Source organism: Oncorhynchus clarkii, chromosome 24, assembly GCF_045791955.1.
Source record: "Oncorhynchus clarkii lewisi isolate Uvic-CL-2024 chromosome 24, UVic_Ocla_1.0, whole genome shotgun sequence".
NCBI classification, from domain to species: Eukaryota; Metazoa; Chordata; class Actinopteri; order Salmoniformes; family Salmonidae; genus Oncorhynchus; species Oncorhynchus clarkii.
The window spans coordinates 13558705-13582700 of NC_092170.1; the positions used below are offsets into that span (position 1 = coordinate 13558705).

The 23996-nt window shown below is 41.5% G+C and overlaps 1 protein-coding gene across 2 annotated transcripts in view; it reads right to left on the reverse strand.

The window, feature by feature from the left end:
- The window catches only part of LOC139382526 (sortilin-related receptor-like), an 82205-nt gene extending 63243 nt beyond the window's left edge, over nt 1–18962 (reverse strand). For both annotated transcript variants that reach the window (XM_071126622.1, XM_071126621.1), the window contains exons 1-4: nt 18579–18962; nt 4675–4791; nt 3115–3249; nt 137–298 (exon numbers count right to left, since the gene is read on the reverse strand). In XM_071126622.1, coding sequence (XP_070982723.1) covers nt 137–298; nt 3115–3249; nt 4675–4791; nt 18579–18962 — 798 coding nt within the window. The remainder of the gene's footprint in view (nt 1–136; nt 299–3114; nt 3250–4674; nt 4792–18578) is intronic.
- Between the last annotated feature and the right edge of the window lie 5034 nt (nt 18963–23996).

A 23996-nucleotide genomic window follows, 5' to 3' on the forward strand; every position in this document is an offset into this window, starting at 1 on the left:
CCACATAGGCATCTAACCCCAAACCAAAATGGTGGCCACAGAGCTACAGGCAAAGCACTGATCATCATAATAGACACCTCCTGCACAAAGATCTCCATTTCTATAGCAGTCAGTTCTATAGCAGTCAGTTGAGTACCTGTTTGTTGGGGTGGGAGCTGTCATAGCCCAGGACCAGGTTGGCCCTCTTGCTGTGCAGCAGCAGGTCTGTGGGCTTGAAGGGGATGGAGAACCCCTGGATGGTCTTGCAGAAGTCAAAGGAGTTCCAGAGGTAGCTGTTGGTGCTGTCTGCAAAGAGGTACTGGAACAAGAGAAGGACAAGACAGGCCAAGGTTAGGCTAAATACCCACTGGGGTCTGTTTAGGAGTGTTAAGGAATGTTAAGATATAAATATATTGTGTAGAAGAGATAGGACATTCTTTCCTGTAGAACAGGGAATCATTCTTGCTCTATACATAGCATTTGTATTTGTACCTGCAACTTTCTAAACTGAATAAACCTGCTAAAACGTCAAGTCTGACTGATTTCAACAAACTAGAATAGTAAGAACCGGCCTAATATCTAACCTCCAAATATCTCTCGTCTAGCTATTTCAAAAGACTGTTTGCAAACACCCCCCAAAAAATCATGAGAAATTCAAAATAAATATTCAGAGATATTTCATTTTAAATGCCTAATTGCAAATTCAGATTACGTAATTATACAGGAGCTATAATCCCATTTTGTCGGTCCTTCCTTTGATCTATTTTTTTAACTGCCTTCCCAATAACTCCTATATTCTCAACAGCCTCCACTTGGAAACGGGACAAATATATTTTTACAAATTCGAAAAAAATTACAACAAAACAAGTATTCAACCCCTTTGTTACGGCAACCCTAAATAAGTTCAGGAGTAAAAATGCGCTGAACAAGTCATAAATTGCATGGACTCACTCTGTGTGCAATAATAGTGTATGACATGATATTTGAATGACTACCTCATCTCTGTATTCCACACATACAGATCATTTTAAGGTCCCTCAGTCGATTAAGGAATTTCAAACAGATTCATACAAAAATACCAGAGAGGTTTTCCAATGCCTCGCAAAAACCTATTGGTAGATGGGTAAAAACAAAGCAGACATTGAATATCCCTTTTGAGCATGGTGAAGTTGTTAATTACACTTTGGATGGTGTATCAACACACCCAGTCACTACAAAGATACAGGCATCCTTCCTAAATCAGTTGCCGGAGAGAAAGGAAACCACTCATGGATTCCACCATACCGCTCTTCATATTTTCAAGCATGGTGGTGGCTGCATAATGTTATGGGTATGCTTGCCATTAGCAAGGACTATAGATTATTTTTTAGGATAAAAATCAAATTAATAGAGCAAAGCACAGGCAAAATTCTAGAGGAAAACCTGGTTCAGTCTGCTTTCCAGACACTGGAAGACAAATTCACCTTTTAGGAGGACAATAACCTAACTCACAAGACCAAATATACACTTGAAGAGGACATTGCATGTTCATGAGTGGTCAAGTTACAGCTTTGACTTAAAATCGGCTTGAAAATATGTGTCAAGACTTGAAAATGGCTGTCTAGCTATGATCAACAACCAACTTGACAGAGCTTGAAGAATAAAATAAAAATAATGATGTGCAAATACTGAACAATCCAGGTGTGCAAAGCTCTTAGAGACTTACCCAGACAGACTGAAAGCTGTAATCGATGCCAGAGGTAACATGTATTGACTCGGTGAGTGTGAATACTTATACACATGGAAACATGAAATGACCCCGGGAATAGAACATCAGTCAGAGATCAGTCAAAAAATCAAAATGGGTGAATCTTTCTTTTAAATAGGCAGATCCGTAACCAGTCAGACCTAAGTGGTATTATGGACAGAGAGGAACTGATCCTAGACCTGTACTCCTACTCTGAGAAGCTTGCTAAATACGGGCCCTGAATTCAAAAGGGAAAGCTCACAGCTCAATGTGCAGATGAGAAGAAACCACTCATTTCCCATCGTAACCATCTCCATGATGTTGGGAACATGTTGCAGACTGAGAGGGTGGAGTCCTCCAGCTGTTGTACCAGGCCGCCCTGCCTCGCTCTCTGGAGTCCACCTGTCTGCAGACTGATGGCCCAAGGCTGCAGGGCTCACAAGGCAGGCCACACGCAAATGCCTGCCTGCCTGCTAATGGAACAAACTGCGTTTCCCATGCACCCTTACACCTTGCAATAACCTCCACTGGGCTGAGTGCCAGGGGGAACGGCTGGGGGCGGGGCCAGGGCTATGACTCACTGGCACACAATGAGACATAATCGAACACGGCACCGCACCAAACCTCAAGGCACTGCATCGAACAATCTCGAGCTCATGACTGATAACTACGCATGTACACAAGCACACACACACACACACACTATACAGGTAAATCAACCCTAATAAACCACAAGCTCAATAATGTTATGTGCCTTGCGCTGGTTGTGCGGAGATGGGAAAACAAACGAAAAAGAGCTATACACTCAAACTTAGAAAACATAATAAAACTCCTATCAGGGCAGTCTTCGATATAGAGAAAGGTCTTAATACAGTGTGTCTTATCATACTGTACACGGAGTAGACAAAACATGACATAGCTTTCACCTGGTCAGTCTATGAAGTTAAATCCACTTCAATCAGTGTAGATGAAGGGGAGGAGACAGGTTAAAGAAGGATTTTAAGCCTTGAAACAATTGAGACATGGATTGTGTATGTGAGCCATTCAGAAGGTGAATGGGCAAGACTAAACATTTAAGGGCCTTTAAACGGGGTATGGTAGTAGGTGCCAGGCGCACCGGTTTGAGTGTGCCGAGAACTGCAACACTGCTGGGTTTTTCATGATCAACAGTTTCCTGTGTGTATCAAGAATGGTCCTCCACCCAAAGGACATCCAGCCAAATTTACAATTGTGGGAAGCATTGGAGACAACATGGGCCAGCATCCCTGTGGAACACTTCCGACACCTGACCATGCCTGACAAATTGAGGTTGTTCTGAGGGCCAAAGGGGATGTGACTCAATATTATGAAGGTGTTCCTAATGCTTCGTACACTCAGTGTACGTACCTCTATGGTCTTCAGCCACTTACCCTCTTATTGTCAGCAGGGCTGTGGTAGAACTGGGAGATGACCTGCTTGTTCCCCTCTTTCTCCTTCTTCCCACTCAGCTGAAACCTCTCTGAGATGGGGGTGAAGCTGGTTCCATAGTCATAAGACACGTACACCTACCATGTGACAGAGGAGAGAGGAACGAGGTGAGAACATGGAAGTCACAGTACATGGTGAACAAATTAAATCCACTATAGCTGTTCTTTTTGTTGTGATGCTTTTTGGACAGGAAAAATGATTTTTGATGAAGGACATTTCTTGTAGAGGACAAAATCATTTTAGAATGGGTGTATTGGGAGGGAGGCCATTAACTGACTCAGTAAAAGGAATCAAAGCATTTAGGCAGTAGCTAGACTTTCCAGCTACAGACTTTATCTACGGAGAGAAACACAATACTTGGGAAAAAGCTTTGTCCATGTTAAGTGACTAGAGAGTTTAGTGTTCCGTTCTGTTCCCTCCTGTCCTGCAGATTCTACCAAAGACAATACACGAGTGAGGTCAGAGCTCTCAGATTCCCGTCAGAGTGCCAGAGACCAAGGATCTCAGACCACAGAGAACAGCACACAAAGACCACTGAATCCACAATGCTGGCTGGAAGGTATATCGAGGAGCGTACTGAACTGGGAGCGGAGAGAGAAACAAAACTAACAATTAATGTACAAATAAACTGTCGTTCACCAGTGGTATCTCTGCGGTTTAGTATCAAACACTTTTTTTTGCAAATGGCATTACATCTAAAGTTAATTTCATTAACCCCTTGAGGAGCGCAGGAGGTCCTTCTTACACTGTGCACAAAAGCAGTGGGAGGTGCTTGGGTTACTGTAAGCTGAGTGTGAGTAACAGGCAGGACAGGGAGCTGATAACATCAAAAGAAGACAGAGTAGAGAGAGAACTATTTTGGTGGTGTAACAGATGGAGGGATTCATCCGTGGCTCAGTGAATCTGATCTGTGAGAGGAGAGGAAGCACACGGCCGGCTGGCAGGCCACGGCGCCATCTCCTTGGCACAGGAGAACAGGTCCGGGCCCCGCAGCACTGACAACACGTGGCCTGTCACTGTCACTGACCAGATGGGCGCCCGTGCACACAACGCACATGCATGCACGCACACAAACACACATGGATACACAAAGACAACATGACACAGTCAAACTGTGATTAACATGGCACTACCATTTCTGCCATGGTAACTCGAACAAAGGAGTCTACATTTGAAATGGCAGAATCCTATGTGTGTTATCTGAATAGAGGGAAATGTGAATTGAGAGGGAAGAAGATTCAAAAGTGGTTCAAAACAACATGTAGGCGTCAGGCTATGTGGTGGTGGATAGGTTCATGGATGTTATTTTTGTGCAATTGTGGATCACCATCCAACACAGAAGGTATGTTACTGTACTTACAGGAAATGTAGGCTACTACATTAGTGTGCTCACGGGAAGTGTACTACTGTACTCGCAGGAAGTGTTCTACTGTAGTCACAGGTAGTGTACACAGAGAAAGTGTACTACTGTATGCGCAGGAAGTGTACTACTGTGTACTCACCGAGCTAGTCTTGGGACCTGCGGCTCCGACACTGTCTCTGGCCAGCGCCACAATGACATTGCTCTTCTCCCCGGCCCAGTGCACCACCATCTGGTTGTGGGAATCGTTCAGGTTGGCCTGCAAAGAAAAGAACATTCAACTGACCTGTTGTATTTTTGTTCTGTTTGGTCAAAATGCAGCTCAACTCAGAGTCCAATGAATTAAGCGACTATCTGATAAATTACAGAGGCTTTTATATCTGATAAACATCCTTGGACCATATCAAATGTGTTATGAAATGCTATTATCAGCTAGACATTGTAATGATTTTGCTGGGTTCGCAGCACCTGCTTAGCTGGTAGAAATCAGTGAAAGGTTGCTGTACCTTGCCTGGCTGTGTCTGGTGTATTGAACAGGGCTGTCGTGCTTTTCTTTATTCATCCTTTTAACCAGTTAAGCTCACTGGTGCACGTTACTATGGCAACGGACTTCGTGGTCTTATTGTTATGACCTTGTGAGGAGCACCTGGCTAAAGGCTGCCATCTGTGTGTGTGTGTGAGTGAGAGAGACAGTGAGCGAGAGAACAAGCAGTGAGCAGCTTTACCTCACATCGCCCACTTTCAGAGGCCTTCACGGTGTCCATTGAAACAACACAATGCTGCTATACTAAGTGCTTGTGGTAGATGTAGTAGTGTAAAAGCAGAAGGCACAGGTCAAACAAACGCCAACGCTCCATTGGTGCAGCTCTGACATTAAGATCTGTGAAGTGTGAGTCCACAAAAAAGTATGTCATTTTAATTCCCACTGCCGTTGCCTCTCATCTGAGCGCTCCTCTCTCTCATTCTTCATTTATCATTCTGCAGGGGGCTGTGGCTCTTTGAAAAGCTCGGTTTTCTCCCTTTACTACAGTATTTCTACAGACTTGCACTGTTGACAACACAAAGACTAATTTCTGTCTAAATGATGAACAGACGTTCCTCTTCTTTCAGTGGTAACTTTACACCCACTATTGGTACTACGGCTTGTAGACTTAGTAATGGAATGTGATTTCTGCCGCAAATTGCTACAAAACAGCCTGCAAGGGTTTGTTGTGTGTGTATAAGCATGATTTCAGCAGGAACATTGTAATACGGTAACCCATTCCATGTAATAACATTCTCATTCGCTGAGATCAGAGTTCCAAAATAGTAGAAGAACACTTCTACTAACGGGACTTGTCTAATAAGAAACGCTCATTCAGAACGTGTTAAAACATTTTCACTACGGTGGGCCCTACTGAACACATCCCAGGAGGTCAGCTGAGTCAAAGGCAAGGCCGTCTTCAAGGCTGAGATGACTCTGCGGTAAATCTCAGAGCCGTTTAAGCCTCGTTGCCGGCGGACCATGTAAAAGGGTGCCGGTGTGGTCCTCCTGACACCGCTGAATCGGGAGAGTGATGGCACTGGTAAACTGCTGCAAATGGCATCGTGAGACACAATCTATTAATCTCGCCGCGCTCGATAACAAATCAACCATTAACAGGTAATGACGTGAGCGTCACTCAAACCCTCTCCAGCTACGTGAAGCATTGGACTATGCTTGGGGTTAGGTCCTCATAAACTCACTGTTGTCCGTTTGGTCCCAAAAGGTCTGGCTAACATTCGCTAAATCTCACAACACAGCTTTTAGGGTAGATGGGACTGACTGTAACTGCCTTCTATTTAGGTTTGTGATGAATTAATAATAGGTCTAATCATTGTGTCTTTAAAGTCTTTGTGTGTAGACATTTTGGGCTACCTCGAGCACAATGGCATCTCCTATTGCTTGTGGTCTTGCAAGTGATTGACGTTATTACCAAAGACAGTGCAGCATGAAGAGGCTATAACTGCTTCTCCAAAATAAATCCCTGATCACACTTGTAGGCGATGTCATGGCGACGTTGGCGAGCAAAGCTCATGCTTAGAAACACGTAATCGGGGTCGAATGGTCGTCTCGTGCCAAACTGAGCATGTGCAGGCCCTCAAATCAAAGGCACTCCTTCGATATAGAGTTGTTTTTGACAAAAATTAAAACGTGTCAGTTTGTCACTTTCATAAGGTTGGAATAATAACATTTAACTACTTAAGACATTGGCTCGGATCTAAGTTTTGCCTTTAGATTGAGAAAATGAACAAGTAAGGAAGAAATTTTCACTTCGGTCATTGACTTCTCAAACCCCAAATACCAGCCTGGTCTGTTTGGTCTGTTTCGAAAGCGTTCCCGGAAGTCTCTGATGTCACAGAGGCCTTGAAGTAAATGTTGGGCCCGAAAATGTGCCTAACTTTGATAATAGCGTCCTGTTTAACACTGCCAAATGATTTTTAGCATAGACAGTCATGATTGCTAGTATGCTAGTTAGAGGATAGAAAGTTGCAAAGAAAGAAGTGACCCTGTACATTAAAAAGACAACCAGCAGTCTTCACCAAGCAAGTCCCAGGGATTCTATCAATACAAATTCCTTTGCATTAGTGCATTGACGTAAGCTCTGGTATCACCAGACAAGCCCAAAATGATTCAACACCAAGTCAGGAAGAACGCAGGCCCATTTCTTCTTTATTTATTTACTTTTATAGACTTGGCCAAACCTTGAAGGAACAGTAAATGAATCTGTCCATAGCTCAAGGCTCATGCTCCTTTTGCACTAACCGGGCGAAGCTAGATTAATATCAGTTGCAAAACATCATCAGAATGGAAAAGGAAGTATGCAAACCATGCTTTACAAAAGCCAGGAGACACTTTCGTGGTACCAAAAACAACATTCTCTCCTTTTCTCTTCTCATGCACCCTCCTTTCTTTGAGAAGCATGGTTGTGTTCAGTGGAGAGAAATTGATTTGAAACGAGTGAAACAGGGAGGTTGGCTAATACCTGAACTTGTCCAAGAAACGCTCCTTTTCTTTTACCGTGGCAAAACGGTTTTGTGCCCTACTAAACGACCCTGGCGCTACGACGTCAAATCAGTTTCCTCAACAACAACAAGCAAAGAACAAAATCCAGTCAAATAGGGTGAGTATACATCTCCCCCATCATGTTTTCCTTCATTATTCAAGAGAGCATAATGAACCACGGCTGAAAGAGTGTCACTGTTGGAGTGGCGCTGAACCGCCGATGATAAATTTGCATTTTCAAACTACCCGTGTGTATTTTTGGCTGGATGCAGCACAATCGAGCCACTGTCCTCTGTGACAGTCATGCCACACATTATTTAATATATATACACACACACACACACACACACACACACACACACACACACACACTGGATGATGGCCAGCTAGCTGCGACAGGACCTGATGTAAATCTGTTATAGGCTAGATGTTTATCTCCCCGTGGTGTAGTCTGGGATCGGCTATGTTATATAAAAGGGCTGCCCTGCTCTGTGGAATCTCTGAAGTGGGCTCCTTGACAGAGACTAGAGAGTCCTTCTTCACAAGGCTGAATGATAAGTGGGTTAACATGGCAGATCATGGTGAATGTCTCAATGCTGTTGCCAGCTGAAGAGTAGCCAGCCAGCAAAACATTAGTGAGTGCCTGGCACATTCTTTTGGGGTAAAATGTGAGAAACAAGCTTGAAGTGAGACTTGAAGTGAACTTGGTGTGTGTGCGTACACATTTTACTATACTTGTGAGTACCAGAAGTATTCACTTTAGTAAACCAACACAAATTCAGAGAAGTGAGGAACATTTTGCAGATCCACAATTTTAGGCATAGGGATTATGTTTAGGGTTAGAGTTTGGGTTAGGGGTTAAGGTTAGGGTCAGGGAAAATAGGATTTTGAATGGGAATCAATTGTTGGTGCACAAAAAGATATACAGTACCGGTCAAAAGTGTGGACACACCTACTCATTCAAAGGTTCTTTATTTGACTATTTTCTACATTGTAGAATAGTGAAGAAATCAAAACTAATGAAATAGCACATATGGAATCATGTAGTAACCCCCAAAAAAGTGTTAAACAAATAAAAACATATTTCATATTTGAGAATTTTCAAAGTAGCCACCCTTTGCCTTGACGACCGCTTTGCACACTTGTCATTCTCTCAACCATCTTCACGAGGTAGACACCTGGAATGCATTTCAATTAAAAGGTGTGCCTTGGAAAGATATTCCAGAAATGTACTTTTAACAACTTAATGAGTTTGAGCCAATCAGTTGTAACAAAGTATGGGTGTGGGTGGTGTACAGAAGATGGTCTTTTACCAAATAGGACTATGTCCACATTATGGCAAGAACAGCTCATATAAGCAAAGAGAAAGAACAGTCCACCATTAAATCAAGACATGAAGGTCATTCAATTCAGAAAATGTCAAAACGTTGAAAGTTTCTTCGAGTGCAGTCACAAAATCCATCAAGCGCTATGTTGAAACTGGCTCTCATGATGACCGACACAGGAAAGGAAGACCCAGGGTTACCTCTGCTGCAGAAGTTCATTAGAGTTAACTGCACCTCAGATTGCAGCCCAAATAAATGCTAGACAGTGTTCAAGTAACAGACACATCTCAACATCAAAATGTTCAGAGGAGGATGTGTGAATCAGGCCTTCACGGTCAAATTGCTGCAAAGAAACCACTACTAAAGGACACCAATAAGAATAAGAAACTTGCTTGGGCCAAGAAACACGAGCAATGAACATTAGACCAGTGGAAATCTGTAATTTGGTCTGATGAGTCCAAAATTGAGATTTTTGGTTCCAACTGCCGTGTCATTGTGAGACGCAGAGTAGGTGAACGGATGATCTCTGCACGTGTGGTTCCCACCGCGAAGCATGGAGGAGGTGTGATGGTGTGCATTCTGCAGCAATACGCCACCCCATCTGGTTTGCGCATAGTGGGACTGTTTTTCAACAGGCCAGTGACCCCAAACCCACCACCAGGCAGTGTAAGGGCTATTTGACCAAGGAGAGTACTGATGGAGTGCAGTATCAGATGACCTGGCCTCCACAATCACCCAACCTCAACCCAATAAGATGGTTTGGGATGAGTTGGACCGCAGAGTGAACAAAAAGCAGCCAAAAAGTGCTCAGCATACGTAGGAACTCCTTCAAGACTGTTGGAAAAGCATTCCTCATTAAGCTGGTTGAGAGAATGCCAAGAGTATAAAAAGCTGTCATGAAGGCAAAGGGTGGCTACTTTGAAGAATCCAAAATATATTTTGATTTGTTTAACACCTTTTTGGTTACCACATGATTCCATGTGTTATTTCATAGTTGTGATGTCTTCACTGTTATTCTAAAATTTAGAAAACAGTAAAAACAAAAGAAAAACCCTGGAATGAGTAGGCGTGTCCAAACTTTGGACTTGTAGTGTAGCTGTGTGTGTGGTGTGTTCGTTCCTTGGAAGGTTAAGTTGGTTCAGCACATTCATTCAGCTCCAGGTGATTTATAGTACAGTTGAAGTCGAAAGTTTACATACACTTAGGTTGGAGTCATTAAAACTTGTTTTTCAACCACTCCACAAATTTCTTGTTAACAAACTATAGTTTTGGCAAGTCAGTTAGGACATCTACTTTGTGCATGACACAAGTAATTTTTACAACAATTGTTTACAGACAGATTATTTCACTTATAGTTCACTGTATCACAATTCCAGTGGGTCAGAAGTTTACATACACTAAGTTGACTGTGCCTTTAAACAGCTTGGAAAATTCCAGAATATGATGTCATGGCTTTAGAAGCCTCTGACAGGTTAATTGACATTATTTGAGTGTACATGTGGATGTATTTCAAGGCCTACCTTCAAACTCACTGCCTCTTTGGGAAAATGGGAAGGAAAATCAGCCAAGACCTCAGAATAAAAATTGTACACCTCCACAAGTCTGGTTCATCCTTGGGAGCAATTTCCAAATGCCTAAAGGTACCACGTTCATCTGTACAAACAATAGCAGGTTAAGTATAAACACCATGAGACCACGCAGCCGTCATACTGCTCAGGAAGGAGAAGAGTTCTGCCTCCTAGAGATGAACGTACTTTGGTGCGAAAAGTGCAAATCAATCCCAGAACAGCAGCAAAAGGACCCTGTGAAGATGCTGGAGGAAACAGGTACAAAAGTATCTACATCCACAGTAAAACAAGTCCTATATCAACATAATCTGAAAGGCCACTCAGCAAGGAGGAAGCCAGTGCTCCAAAACCACCATAAAAAAAAGCCAGACTATGGATTGCAACTGCATATGGGAGCAAAGATAGTACTTTTTGGAGAAAATGTCCTCTGGTCTGATGAAACAAAAATAGAACTGTTTGGTCATAATGACCCTCATTATGTTTGGAGGGAAAAGTGAGAGCTTGCAAGACGAAGAACACCATCCCAACCGTGAAGCACGGTGGTGACAGCTTCATGCTTTGGGAGTGCTTTGTTGCAGGAGGGACTGGTGCACTTCACAAAATAGATGGCATCATGAAGATGGAAAAGTATGTGGATATATTGAAGCAACATCTCAAGATATCAGTCAGGGAGTTCAAGCTTGGTCGCAAATGGGTCTTCCTAATGGACAATGACCCAAGCATACTTCCAAAGTTGTGACAAAATGGCTTAAGGACAACAAAGTCAAGGTATTGGAGTGGCCATCACAAAGCCCTGACCTCAATCCCTTAGAAAACTTGTGGGCTGAACTGAAAAAGTGTGTGCGAGCAAGGAGGCATACAAACCTGACTCAGTTACACCAGCTCTGTCAGGAGGAATGGGCCAAAATTCACCCAACTTATTGCGGGAAGCTTTTGGAAGGCTACCTGAAACATTTTACCCAAGTTAAACAATTAAAGGCAATGCTACCAAATACTAATTGAGTGTCCTAATTGAGCGTATGTAAAATTCTGACCCACAGAGAATGTGATGAAAGAAATAAAAGCTGAAATAAATCACTCTCTCTACTATTATTCTGACATTACACATTCTTAAAAGAAAGTGGTGATCCTAACTGACCTAAAACAGGGAATATTTACTGTCAGGAATTTAATGTCAGGAATTGTGAAAAACTGAGTTTAAATGTATTTGGCTAAGGTGTATGTAAACTTCCGACTTAATCTGGCCTTGACAGACTAGTGAGCTGAAATACAGCGCACACACACGAGCATTGAAAATGCCCTTTTTGACATACCTTTTCCACATCTGTATTGTCTACCTTCTTTACTGCAAATTGCAGTGAATTCATACCAACTCCTAACTGTAAGTGAGTGTTAAGGGTCAAAAACTAGTCTATGGTTTTCGTCCTGAACGGATCTGTCAGACTGTAGTGAATGATATACAAACACAAAAGAAACCAATGAAATGGATGAAGGGGACCACGCTGGTATAGCTTGCCAATGCTTGTTCTTTCGCTCGCTGTCTCACACACACACACCGATAGGCCGAAATAGTGAATGAGCAACAAGGTGTCTAATACAACTGCAGATATTCAACCATAATTTCTTCATTACGATCAAAGATGATCAGGATTGTTCAGGATTGTTTACCAGAGCACTTGTTTTTCACCGGCACTCACTTCACTGCAGTTAGCAAACAGTAATTGTTCTACTACATTAGGCCTAATCTCTTGAAACTCAACACATAACTGCAAACATATGTTTCCTCCTTGCTCACACAGGCTCATAGACGTAGGCTCATAGACGTAGGCTAGATGACATGCATCAGAACGAGTCCAGGCACCAGACAAGTCTAGTCAAATGTATTCATCAAGGCTCCTTACGTGTGACATGATGACCACTATTTAATGAGGAAAATGAGTAGAGCCAAGCATTCCCCAAGCCAGACCAAACATCACCATGGCACTGAAATAGTGTTCTTATGCACAAACCCTGTTTGATATGTTGACTGTGTGTCCTGTGGCAGGGAACCAGATCCTGCTTGCAGTACACCTTCAGAGTGTGTCATGCTATTTCCCTGGAGATGTTTGTGAACTGTGGGAAACCATTTACTGGATAGATTGAGCAACTTCAGGGGCGTGTTCAGTAAGGCACGCCCTAGCAAAACAAAATCACTATTGGACAAGTTCAGGTATGACTTCCGCATTTCGCTCTGTTTCAAGACGTTCTGTCTCTGCTGAACACAACCGAGACACTAGACTAGAGGCTTGGCTCGCTTGTTTGTTTTGAATCTCAACTGGCAGATGCTCGAGACAGGTTTCAGTCACACTTCGCACTTGAATTTCACAATCCAGCCCCCTCGAATGCTGCCTACACCGCAAGTCAAATCAAATTGTATTTTTCACATGTGCCAAATACAACAGGTGTAGACCTTAACATGAAATGCTTACTTACAAGCCCTTAACCAACAATGCAGTTAAGAAAATAAGGTAAAGAAAATATTTACTAAATAAACTAAAGTATAATTTTCAAAGTTGTTTTAAGTAACAATAAAATAACTATAATGAGGCTATATACAGGGGGTACCGGTACTGAGTCAATGTGCGGGGGTACAGGTTAGTCAAGGTAATTTGTACATGTAGGTAGGGGTAAAGTGACTATGCATTGATAATAAAACAGCAAGTAGCAGCAGTGTAAAAACAAAGGGGGGGGGGGGGGGGGGGGTAAACAATGCAAATAGTCTGGGTGGCCATTTGATTAATTGTTCAACACAGTCTTATGGCTTGGGGGTAGAAGCTGTTAAGAAGCCTTTTGGACCTAGACTTGGCACTCCGGTACTGCTTGCCATGCGGTAGCAGAGAGAACAGTCTATGACTTGTTTAAAGGTCTTACTCACATCGGCTACGGAGTGTGACGACACAGTCATCCAGAACAGCTGGTGCTCTCATGCATGCTTCAGTGTTGCTTGCCTCAAAGCAAGCGTAAAAAGATATTTAGCCCATCTCGTAGGCTCGCGTCACTGGGCAGCTTGCAGCTGGGTTTTCCTTTGAGGTCCGTAATAGTTTGCAACCACATCCGACGAGCATCAAAGCCCGTGTAGTAGCGTTCAATCTTAGTCCTGTATTGACGCTTTGACTTTGATGGTTTGTCTGAAAGCATAGCAGGATTTCTTAGAAGCGTCCGGATTAGTGTCCCGCTCCTTGAAAGTGGCAGCTCTATCCTTTAGCTGGGTGCAGATATTGCCTGTAATCCAAGGCTTCTGGTTGGGATTAGAGGTCGACCGATTATGATTTTTCAACGCCGATACCGATACCGATTATTGGAGGACAAAAAAAACGATACCGATTAATCGGCCGATTTTTTTATTGTTTTTGTAATAATGACAATTACAACAATACTGACTTAATATAATACATCAATAAAATATATTTAGCCTCAAATAAATAATGAAACATGTTCAATTTGGTTTAAATAATGCAAAAACAAAGGTGTTGGAGAAAGTAAAAGTGCAATATTTTCCATGTAAGAAAGCTAAAGTTTAAGTTCCTTTCTCAGAACATGAGAACATATGAAAGCTGGTGGTTCATTTTAACAAGTCTTCAATATTCCCAGGTAAGAAGTTTTAGGTTGTAGTTATTATAGGAATTATAGGACTATTACTCTCTATACCATTTGTATTACATTAACCTTTGACAATTGGATGTTCTTATAGGCACTTTAATATTGCCAGTGTAACAGTATAGCTTCCGTCCCTCTCCTCGCTCCTCCCTGGGCTCGAACCAGGAACACAACAACAACATCCACCCTCGAAGCAGCTTTACCCGTGCAGAGCAAGGGAAACAACCACTCCAAGGCTCAGAGCGAGCGAGTGAGTGACGTTTGAAACGCTATTAGCGCTCGCTAACTAGCCAGCCATTTCACTTCAGTTACACCAGCCTCATCTCGGGAGTTGATAGGCTTGAAGTCAGAAACAGCGCAATGCTTGACGCACAACGAAGAGCTGCTGGCAAAACGCACGAAAGTGCTGTTTGAAGGAATGTTTACGCGCCTGCTTCTGCCTACCACCGCTCAGTCAGATACTTAGATACTTGTATGCTTGTATGCTCAGTCAGATTATACGCAACTCATGACACGCAAGATAATATCATCAACCATGTGTAGTTAACTAGTGATTATGATTGATTGATTGATTTTTATAAGATAAGTTTAATGCTAGCTAGCAACTTACCTTGGTTTACTGCATTCGCGTAACAGGCAGTCTCCTTGCGGAATGCAACAAGAGGCAGGTCGTTATTGCGTTGGATTAGTTAACTGTAAGGTTGCAAGATTGGATCCCCCGAGCTGACAAGGTGAAAATCTGTCGGTCTGCCCCTGAACAAGGCAGTTAACCCACCGTTCCTAGGCCGTAATTGAAAATAAGAATGTGTTCTTAATTAACTGACTTGCGCAGTTAAATAAAGATTAAATAAAGGTGTAGTAAAAATAAATAAATAGAATAAATCGGCAAATTCGGTGTCCAAAATACCGATTTCCGATTGTTATGAAAACTTGAAATCGGCCCTAATTAATCGCCCATTCCGATTAATCGATTGACCTCTAGTTGGGATATGTACGCACGGTCACTGTGGGGACAACATCGTTGATGTACTTATTGATGAAACAGTGACTGAGGTGGTATACTCCTCAATGCCATTGGATGAATCCCGGAACATATTCCAGTCTGTGCTAGCAAAACAATCCTGTTGCGTAGCATCCGTGTCATCTAACCACTTCAGTATTGAGCGAGTCACTAGTACTTCCTGCTTTAGTTTTTGCTTGTAAGCAGGAATCAGAAGGATAGAATTATGGTCAAATTTTCCAGAGGGAGAGCTTTGTACACGTCTCTGTGAGTAAAGTAAAGGTGGTCTAGAGTTTTTTTTCTCCTCTGGTTGCATGTGACATGCTGGTAGAAATTAGGTAAAACTAATTTAAGTTTGCCTGCATTAAAGTCCCCAGCCACTAGGAGCACCACTTCTGGATGAGCATTTTCTTGTTTGTTTATGGCCTTATATAGCTCGTTGAGTGCGGTCTTAGTGCCAGCGTCGGTTTGTGGTGGTATATAGACAGCTACGAAAAATATAAATGAAAACTCTTGGTAGTGTGGTCTAACCAAGTCAAACTTTATTTGCCATATGCCCCGAATACAACAAGTGTAGACTTTACAGTGAAATGCTTACTTACAAGCCCTTAACCAACAGTGTAGTTCAAGAAGAAGAAAGTCTACAGCTTATCAAGAGGTACTCTACCTCAGGCAAGCCGTACCTCGAAACTACCTTAATATTAGACATTGTGCACCAGCTGTTATTGACAAAATGACACACACCCCCACCACTGGTCTTACCGGACGTAACTTTTCTGTCCTGTCGATGCACGGAAAACCCAGCCAACTGTATATTATCTGTGTCGTCATTCTGCCACGACTCGTTGAAACATAAGATATTACAGTTTTAAATGTCCCATTGGTAGGATAGTCTCGAACAGAGCTCATCCAGTTTATTCTCCAGTGATTGCACGTTGGCAAATATAATGGATGGTAGAGGCGGGTTACCCACTCGCAGACGAATTCTCACAAGGCACCATGATCTTCGCCCCCTTTATTTCATGTGAATGATGGGGATTTGGTCCTCATCTGGAAGCAGCATTATATCCTCGCTTCAGACTCATTAATGAAATTATCTTCATCCAGTTATTAAGTGAGTAATCTCTGTTCTGATATTCAGAAGCTCTTTTCGGTCATAAAAGACAGTAGCATCAACATTATGTACAAAATAAGTTAGAAACAATGCGAAAAAACACCAAATAATTGGTTAGAAGACCGTAAAATGGCAGCCATCCCCTTGCCATTCTTTGTCTCAGAGATGGTTTTTTCTACTTCCTTTCCTCATTCTTTTGAGCTCATTATCAGGAATGAACTTTAAACCAACATTCCACATTCCTTACTTAAACTTAGAAACTGATTAATTGTATCCACATTTCACACACACTGACAACATCCGATACAGATTTGTACAATCATTAAATTTAAAGGGAGAATTATATCTATATAGGATATATCTCTATAGGTTAGCATTTCGCTACACTCGCATTAACATCTGCTAACCATGTGTATGTGACCAATAACATTGGATTTGTTTTGATATGGCTAGGGATGGGGGACTGAAAGCTTACTTAAACTTAAATGCCAAAATAACAGCCATTCAGTTTCTACAAATAGCCTAGCTTATCACTAGTTGCTACAAATAGCCAACCTAATTTATGTATAAACAAATAAAGTACCTTTTTGTGCATTTTTGGCAAACAATTTGTGCATTTTCGCTGCAGCACCTTTAGAAACATCTAGGCTGAATCCCATGAGTGCCCTGTCTAGTGAACAAAGCTATTTAATCCCTGAAGATATTGGCTTTCCTCTGTCACAGAAGAGACACCGACTGTCCAGAACAAACCATGACATCTGACCAGCAGAGGAATTATTTCCAAAGTTGATCACATAAGCAACCCTGTCTGTTCCAATTCGAGGTTGTGTGGAATGCGGTGCAACCACCAGTGACTTTTAGTTTCATTTTAAGGAATACTGAAGAGCTGACTACCTTAACAAATAAGAAATCACATTATGGAGCTACTCAGCAGTGTGACCTGACTCTTACAGACTTGATATCATTGGCCACTTTAATAAATGGAACACTAGTCACTTTAATAACACCATTTTAAGAATGTTTACATATCTCGCATTACTCATCTCATATGTATATACTGTATACTACACTATCCATTATCTATTGCATCTTAGCTGCTCTGTCACTGCTCATCCATATATTTTTATATTTATATATTCTAATCCCATTCCTTCACTAGATTGTGTGTATTAGGTTTTGTGGTGGAATTGTTGATATCACCTGTTAGATACTGCTGCACTGTCGGATCTAGAAGCATAAGCATTTCACTACACTCGCAATCACATCTGCTAACCATGTGTATGTGACCAATAAAATTGGATTTTTCATACACAACAGCCCCAACATCTTACAGAAATCAATAACAAAAATGTAATATACAAAGACTGACATTATTGGCTCTTCGCAATATTTCCACCATCCAATATGGCAAGCATGTCCACATGGGGAAGACTATAGTGGCAGTCTTGGCTAATTAGAATTGTGTTGTTGTTCACTGTCATCAACTGTGTGATTGTGGTGACATGCTGTGATCACGGGGTTTCTGAAAAACTGGTCAAATAAAAATACTGCATTAGTTTGGTCAAGAAGATAATTCAAAGACTTCGTGCAATACATGTGTGTGTAACAGTCTGTTGGTAGACAGTAAAACGGAGGGTTTGTTTACTAGATGGACTGACGTCATTGAATAGGCAGTGCTTTCTTTATGCCAGTGCTTTCCATGGTAGCTCGAGCCTTATATCGGGGAGAAAAGCGCCCGCCATGGCATCGTATGCTGAAAGGGGACAGTCTGTGTTAAAAAGTCGAGTAGCTATCTCGCTACAGTGGTACTGATAATCACACACTGACTACTGACTTCGAAAGCCTGGCTTTGGCTATTTGTTCTTCAAAGAGAGCCATACAGCAGGGTTCCCCAACTGGCGGCCAGCGGGCCGAATTTGGCCCACGGGTGGTTTTATTTGGCCCCAAGTTTTTTTATATATTTTTTTTATTAAATGCTCCAAGTGATTTTTATTTAAGAAATCTGTTCTCAAGTATTCACACATATAATAGAGATACACTTGATCGTATACAAACGTAAGCCAGGTTTGAAATGATGTTTTAGTCAAACATTACATATGTTGTGGCTTCTTGCGGTCAATTTGCAGTTTACAAATTATTTGTAATTATGTTCAGGTCCCCGACCATCCACACAAGAAAAAAATCGTCCCGCAGCTGAATATAGTTGACGATCGCTGACATTGAGGTTTCTGAGTTCCGTTACTAAACTAGCTAGGTAGTTAACGTTAGCTGCTAAACCTAACTAGCTACTGTAGCTAACTGTAGATAGCCTGACGAGAGATCAGCTAGCTAGCTGCTTTCAGTAGAATTTCAGTTACACTGGAAAAGTAATGCATTACCTGTCCATACACCTTTGGCACGGGTGGTTGGACTGCACTCCGCCGAATGCGATGCTGATACATGCCCGAAACTCTGTCTTCCCTTGAATTACGTGCAGCTCGTCGTTTCGCATCGGCGCCTATTCCATGGATACATTCTTCATTTGCGTTCACCGTAGAAAAACCCCTGTCCTGCAGTAGCAATAACCGCTGGTCTCGATGAAGACGAAGGGTGGTGGAAAATGTACCAGGAGCGAAGAAAAATAACAAATATATTGTAAACCTAAGAGGGGACAGCATCTTGACTGTCTGTCTTGTCGCCATGTTTGTGTATGTTTCGTTTGGGTAACTAGAAGTGCTCCTTCGAGAGGCGATTGGAGTAAGCGTAGGAGGCACCCCCATCATCCCCCTCTCCTAAGCAAAGTATGCTAGTTGCATTGGGGAAGTTCGTTTTGCATGTCTCGGTGCGTCGTGTGGGTGGAGATTTCACTTAAGGACCAATGGAATGTCTAAAATGTATAAACTCCGGACATCACGGGCACTGGGCAATGGAAAATGAACTCGCCCGTTGTTAGCGACTTTTGGTATATTGAATGAGTTTACAGTTGTGGATGCACTTGAAAAATATGATATACAACATGATATACAACCAATGATATATATCTAAATAATTCTATACAACACTACATGGCAAATCCTTACACATGTACCAACCCCCAAAAATCTGATTGACAAAAATCTAAAAAGTCTGAAGGACAACGTTCAAACGGTCCAAAATAAACTAATGAGAAGTATAGGCCTACTCAAGCTCAGCCGTAGGACGCACATTGGTCTTAATCTTGTTGTACATGAAAGAACTTGCCCCCCAGTTACCTGTCTTGTTATTTTAATTTCCAGAGCCAGTGTTGGTTTGAGAGTCTTTATGTGTCTTTCGCAAACTCCAAGTAGGCTGTCATGTGCCTTTACTGAGGAGTGGCTTCCGTCTTGCCACTCTACCTTAAAGGCGTGATTGGTGGAGTACTGCAGAGATGGTTGTCCTTCTGGAAGGTTCTCCCATCTCCACAAAGGAACTCTAGAGCTCTGTCAGAGTGACCATCGGGTTCTTGGTCACTTCCCTGACCAAGGCCCTTCTCCTCGATTGCTCAGTGTGGCCTCTAGGAAGAATTTAGGTGGTTCCAAGATTCTCCCTCTTTCAGAGATCACCGTTTACAGGGAATGTTTGACTGGAACACTCTAGAAAGAATTTTGGTGATTCCAACTGTGCCTCGACACAATCTTGTCTTGGACAATTCCTTTGACCTCATGACTTGGTTTTTGCTCTGACATGCACTGTCAACTGTGGAACCTTATATAGACAGGTGTGTGTCATTCCAAATAGCGTCCAATCAATTAATTTACCACAGGTGGACTCCAATCAAGTTGTAGAAAAATCTCAAGGATGATCAATGTTAACAGGATGCACCTGAGCTGAATTTCGTGTCTCATAGCAAAGGGTCTGAATACTTATGCCAATAAGGTATTTTTAAAATATATTTTTCTATAAATTTGCAAACGTTTCTAAAAACCTGTTTCTGCTTTGTCATTATGGGGTAGATTTCTGAGGATTTTTTTAAATTTCATCCATTTTAGAATAAGGCTGTAACATAATGAAATGTGTAAAAGGTCAAGGGGTCTGATTATTTTCTGAAAGCACTGTATGTCAAATATTGTTATAACTAGCTCTGGCTGGGTTTTTATATTTGTATTTATTAAGGATCCTCTTTATTAAGGATCCCCTTTACACACTCTTCCTGGGGTCCAGCAACATTAAGGAAGTTATGTCCAATTAAAAATATTACTTGACATTACATTTCATAACACTTTACCCAAAACATTTAGTGTGTTCCCTCAGGCCACTACTCCACTATCACATATTTACAATACAACATCCATGTGTACGTATGCATAGAGTGCGTGTCTTATCATGTGTATGTGTGTCTGTGCCTGTGTGTGTCTCTTCACAGTCCCCGCTGTTCCATAAGGTGTATTTTTATCTTCTTTTTAAATCTGATTCTACTGCTTGCATCAGTTACTTGATGTGGAATACAGTTTCATGTAGCCATGGCTCTATGTGGTACTGTGCGCCTCCCATAGTCTGTTCTTGACTTGGGGATTGTGAAGAGATCCTTGGTGGCATGTCTCGTGGGGTATGCATGGGTGTCTGAGCTGTGAGCTAGTAGTTTAACAAACACCTCGGTGCATTCAGCATGTCAACACAAGTAGTGATGAAATCAATCTCTCCTCCACTTTGAACCATGAGAGATTTACATGCATATTATTATATGTGCTGCATTGTTCTGAACCAATTGTAATTTTCCAAGGTTTCTTTTTGTGGCACCTGACCACACGACTGAACAGTATTCAGGTGAGACAAAACTAGAGCCTGTAGGACCTGCCTTGTTGATAATGTTGTTAAGAAGGTAGAGCAGCGCTTTATTATGGACATACTTCTCCTCATCTTAGCTACTGTTTTATCAATATGTTTTGACCATGACAATTTAGTCACCTCAACTTGCTCAATTTCCACATTATTTTTTACAAGATTTAGTTGGGGTTTAGTGAATGCTTTTAGTTTTTGAAATATTTAGGACTAACTTATTCCTTGCCACCCATTCTGAAACTAACTGCAGCTCTTTGTTATGTGTTTCATTGATTTCACTCACTGTACTAGCTGACGTGTCTAGTGTTGAGTCATACGCATACATAGACACGCTGGCTTTACTCAAGGCCAGTGGCATGTCATTAGTAAAGATTGAAAAATGTAAGGGGCCTAGACAGCTGCCCAGGGAAAATTCCTGATTCTACCTGGATTATGTTGAAGAGGCTTCCTTTAAAGAACACCCTCTGTGTTTTGTTAGACAGGTAGCTCTTTATCCACAATTTAGCAGGGGGTGTAAAGCCATCAGCAGACTATGATCGATAATGTCAAAAGCCTCACTGAAGTCTAACAAAACAGTCCCCACAATCTTTTTATCATCAATTTCTCTCAGCCAATCATCAGTCATTTGTGTAAGCGCCGTGCTTGTTGAATGTCCTTCCTTTAAGCGTGCTGAATGCCTGCTGTCAATTTGTGTAGAGTAAAATAACATTGCATCTGGTCAAACACAATTTTTCCCAAAAGTTTACTAAGGGTTGGTAATAGGCTGATTGGTTGGCTATTTGAGCCAGTAAAGGGGGCTTTACTATTCTTGGGTAGTGGAATTACTTTTGCTTCCCTCCAGGTCTGAGGGCACACACTTTCTAGTTGACTTAGATTGAAGATATGGCAAATAGGCGTGACAATATCGTCCGCTATTGTGCTCAGTAATTTTACATCCAAGTTGTCAGACCCCGGTGGCTTGTCATCGTTGATAGTAAACAATAATTTCACTTCTTTACGGAATTCAAAATGTCAATGCTTGTCTTTCATCATTTGATCAGTTATACTTTGATGTGTCGTGTCAGCGTTTGTTGCTGGCATGTCATGCCTAAATTTTCTAATCTTGTCTAAGTTATTGGCAACATCAGTGGGTTATGTGATGAATGAGCCATCTGATTCAATGGTGCTGTGTTTGTATTTTTGTCCCACATTTCTTTTAAGGTTCTCCAAAACTTTTTCAGATCATTCTTTATGTCGTTTATCTTTGTTTCATAGTATAGTTTCTTATTCTTTTTATTCAGTTTAGTCACATGGTTTCTCAATTTGCAGTACGTTTGCCAATCGGTTGTGCAGCCAGAATTATTTGCCATTCCTTTTGCCTCATCCCTCTCAACCATACAATTTTTCAATTCCTCATCCATCCACGGAGATTTAAACGTTTTTACTGTCATTTTCTTAATGGGTGCATGCTTATTAGTAACTGGAATAAGCAATTTCATAAATGTGTCAAGTTCAGTGTCTGGTTGCTCCTCATTACACACCACAGACCAACAAATATTCTTTACATCCACAACATAGGAATCACTACAAAACATATTGTATGACCTCTTATACACTATATAAGGTCCAGCCTTTGGAACTGTGGAACTTCTTAGATATGCTTACTACTGTATATTCTGATCACTACAGCCAATGGATTTGGATAGTGCTTTAAACCAAATTCCTGCAGCATTAGTAAAGATGTGATCAATACATGTTGATGATTTTATTTCTGTGCTGTTTGTAACTACCCTGGTAGGTTGACTGATAACCTGAACCTGGTTGCAGGCACTAGTTGCAGTTTTAAGCTTTTCTTGAGTGAGCAGCTTGATGAAACCCAGTCAATATTTAATTCACCCAAATATACCTCTCTGTTGATATCACATACATTATCAAGCATTTCACATGTTATCCAGATACTGACTGTTAACACTTGGTGGTTTATAGCAGCTTCTACAGTAGCAGGTTGTTCTATCTATGGTTATTTGTCATTGAGAGTGATTGGAGGTGCAGCTACCCTATACCAATAGTGCTGACCAGACAGGTTTTTTTAGGAAACAGTGATCAAAAGGATCGTCATTGTGTTCATACAGCAGACACACATTTTAAAGGCAATTCGTTTTCACATATAAAAAACACTTATCTTCAAAAACAGAGGTAGTTAAATCAATTCACAGCTAACATAAGGGAATTTTGGGCTCCGGAGTGGTGCAGTGATCTAAGACACTGCATCGCAGTGTAATTGTTTTATTATTTGATTTATTTCACCTTTTTTTAACCAGGTAGGCCAGTTGAGAACAAGTTCTCATTTACAACTGCGTAAGAGATGTGTGTCACTGCAGTACCTGGTTCGAATCCAGGCTGCATCACATTTGGTCGTGATTGAGAGTCCCATAGGACAGGTTTGGCTTGGGTAGGCCTTCATTGTAAATAAGAATTTGCTCCAAACTGACTTGCCTAGTTGAATAAAATAAAAATCAGACTTCCTTTATTATAGACAAGACAGCCAGGCAGCACATGGACTGACAACACACAAGTATAAACATCATGCAATTCAGGACTTGCTGAACATAAAGTACCAGAGGTTCGTTGCATAATCAGACATTGCCATCAAGATATTGGATTATTTTGGGTCCAAAAATGTATGTCATATTTTTCGCTGTCTAGAGACAGTAGGTGGCGGTAGATCACGATAGTGTGAACTGTAGCACGTCGTGAAATTGATGGAACGTTCTGATTGGCTCGCGCAAAACACTCGGAATTCGAATTTGGAAAACCAAACGGATACGCAAAAGTAAGTATACTTTTCAAATGTTTTAGGTAGCTAGCTAATCAATTTATCATAACATCATTTTTGTTAATTACCTCGATAGATTACCTTGAAATAAATTAAGGATGTGTTTAAGTTAAACATGTTAGCTAACTAGTGATAAGGCCCTGCCAGCTACCGTTGCTTAACCAAACTTTAGCTAGCTAGTTAGCAGTGTTTGTTAGTTGAGGTC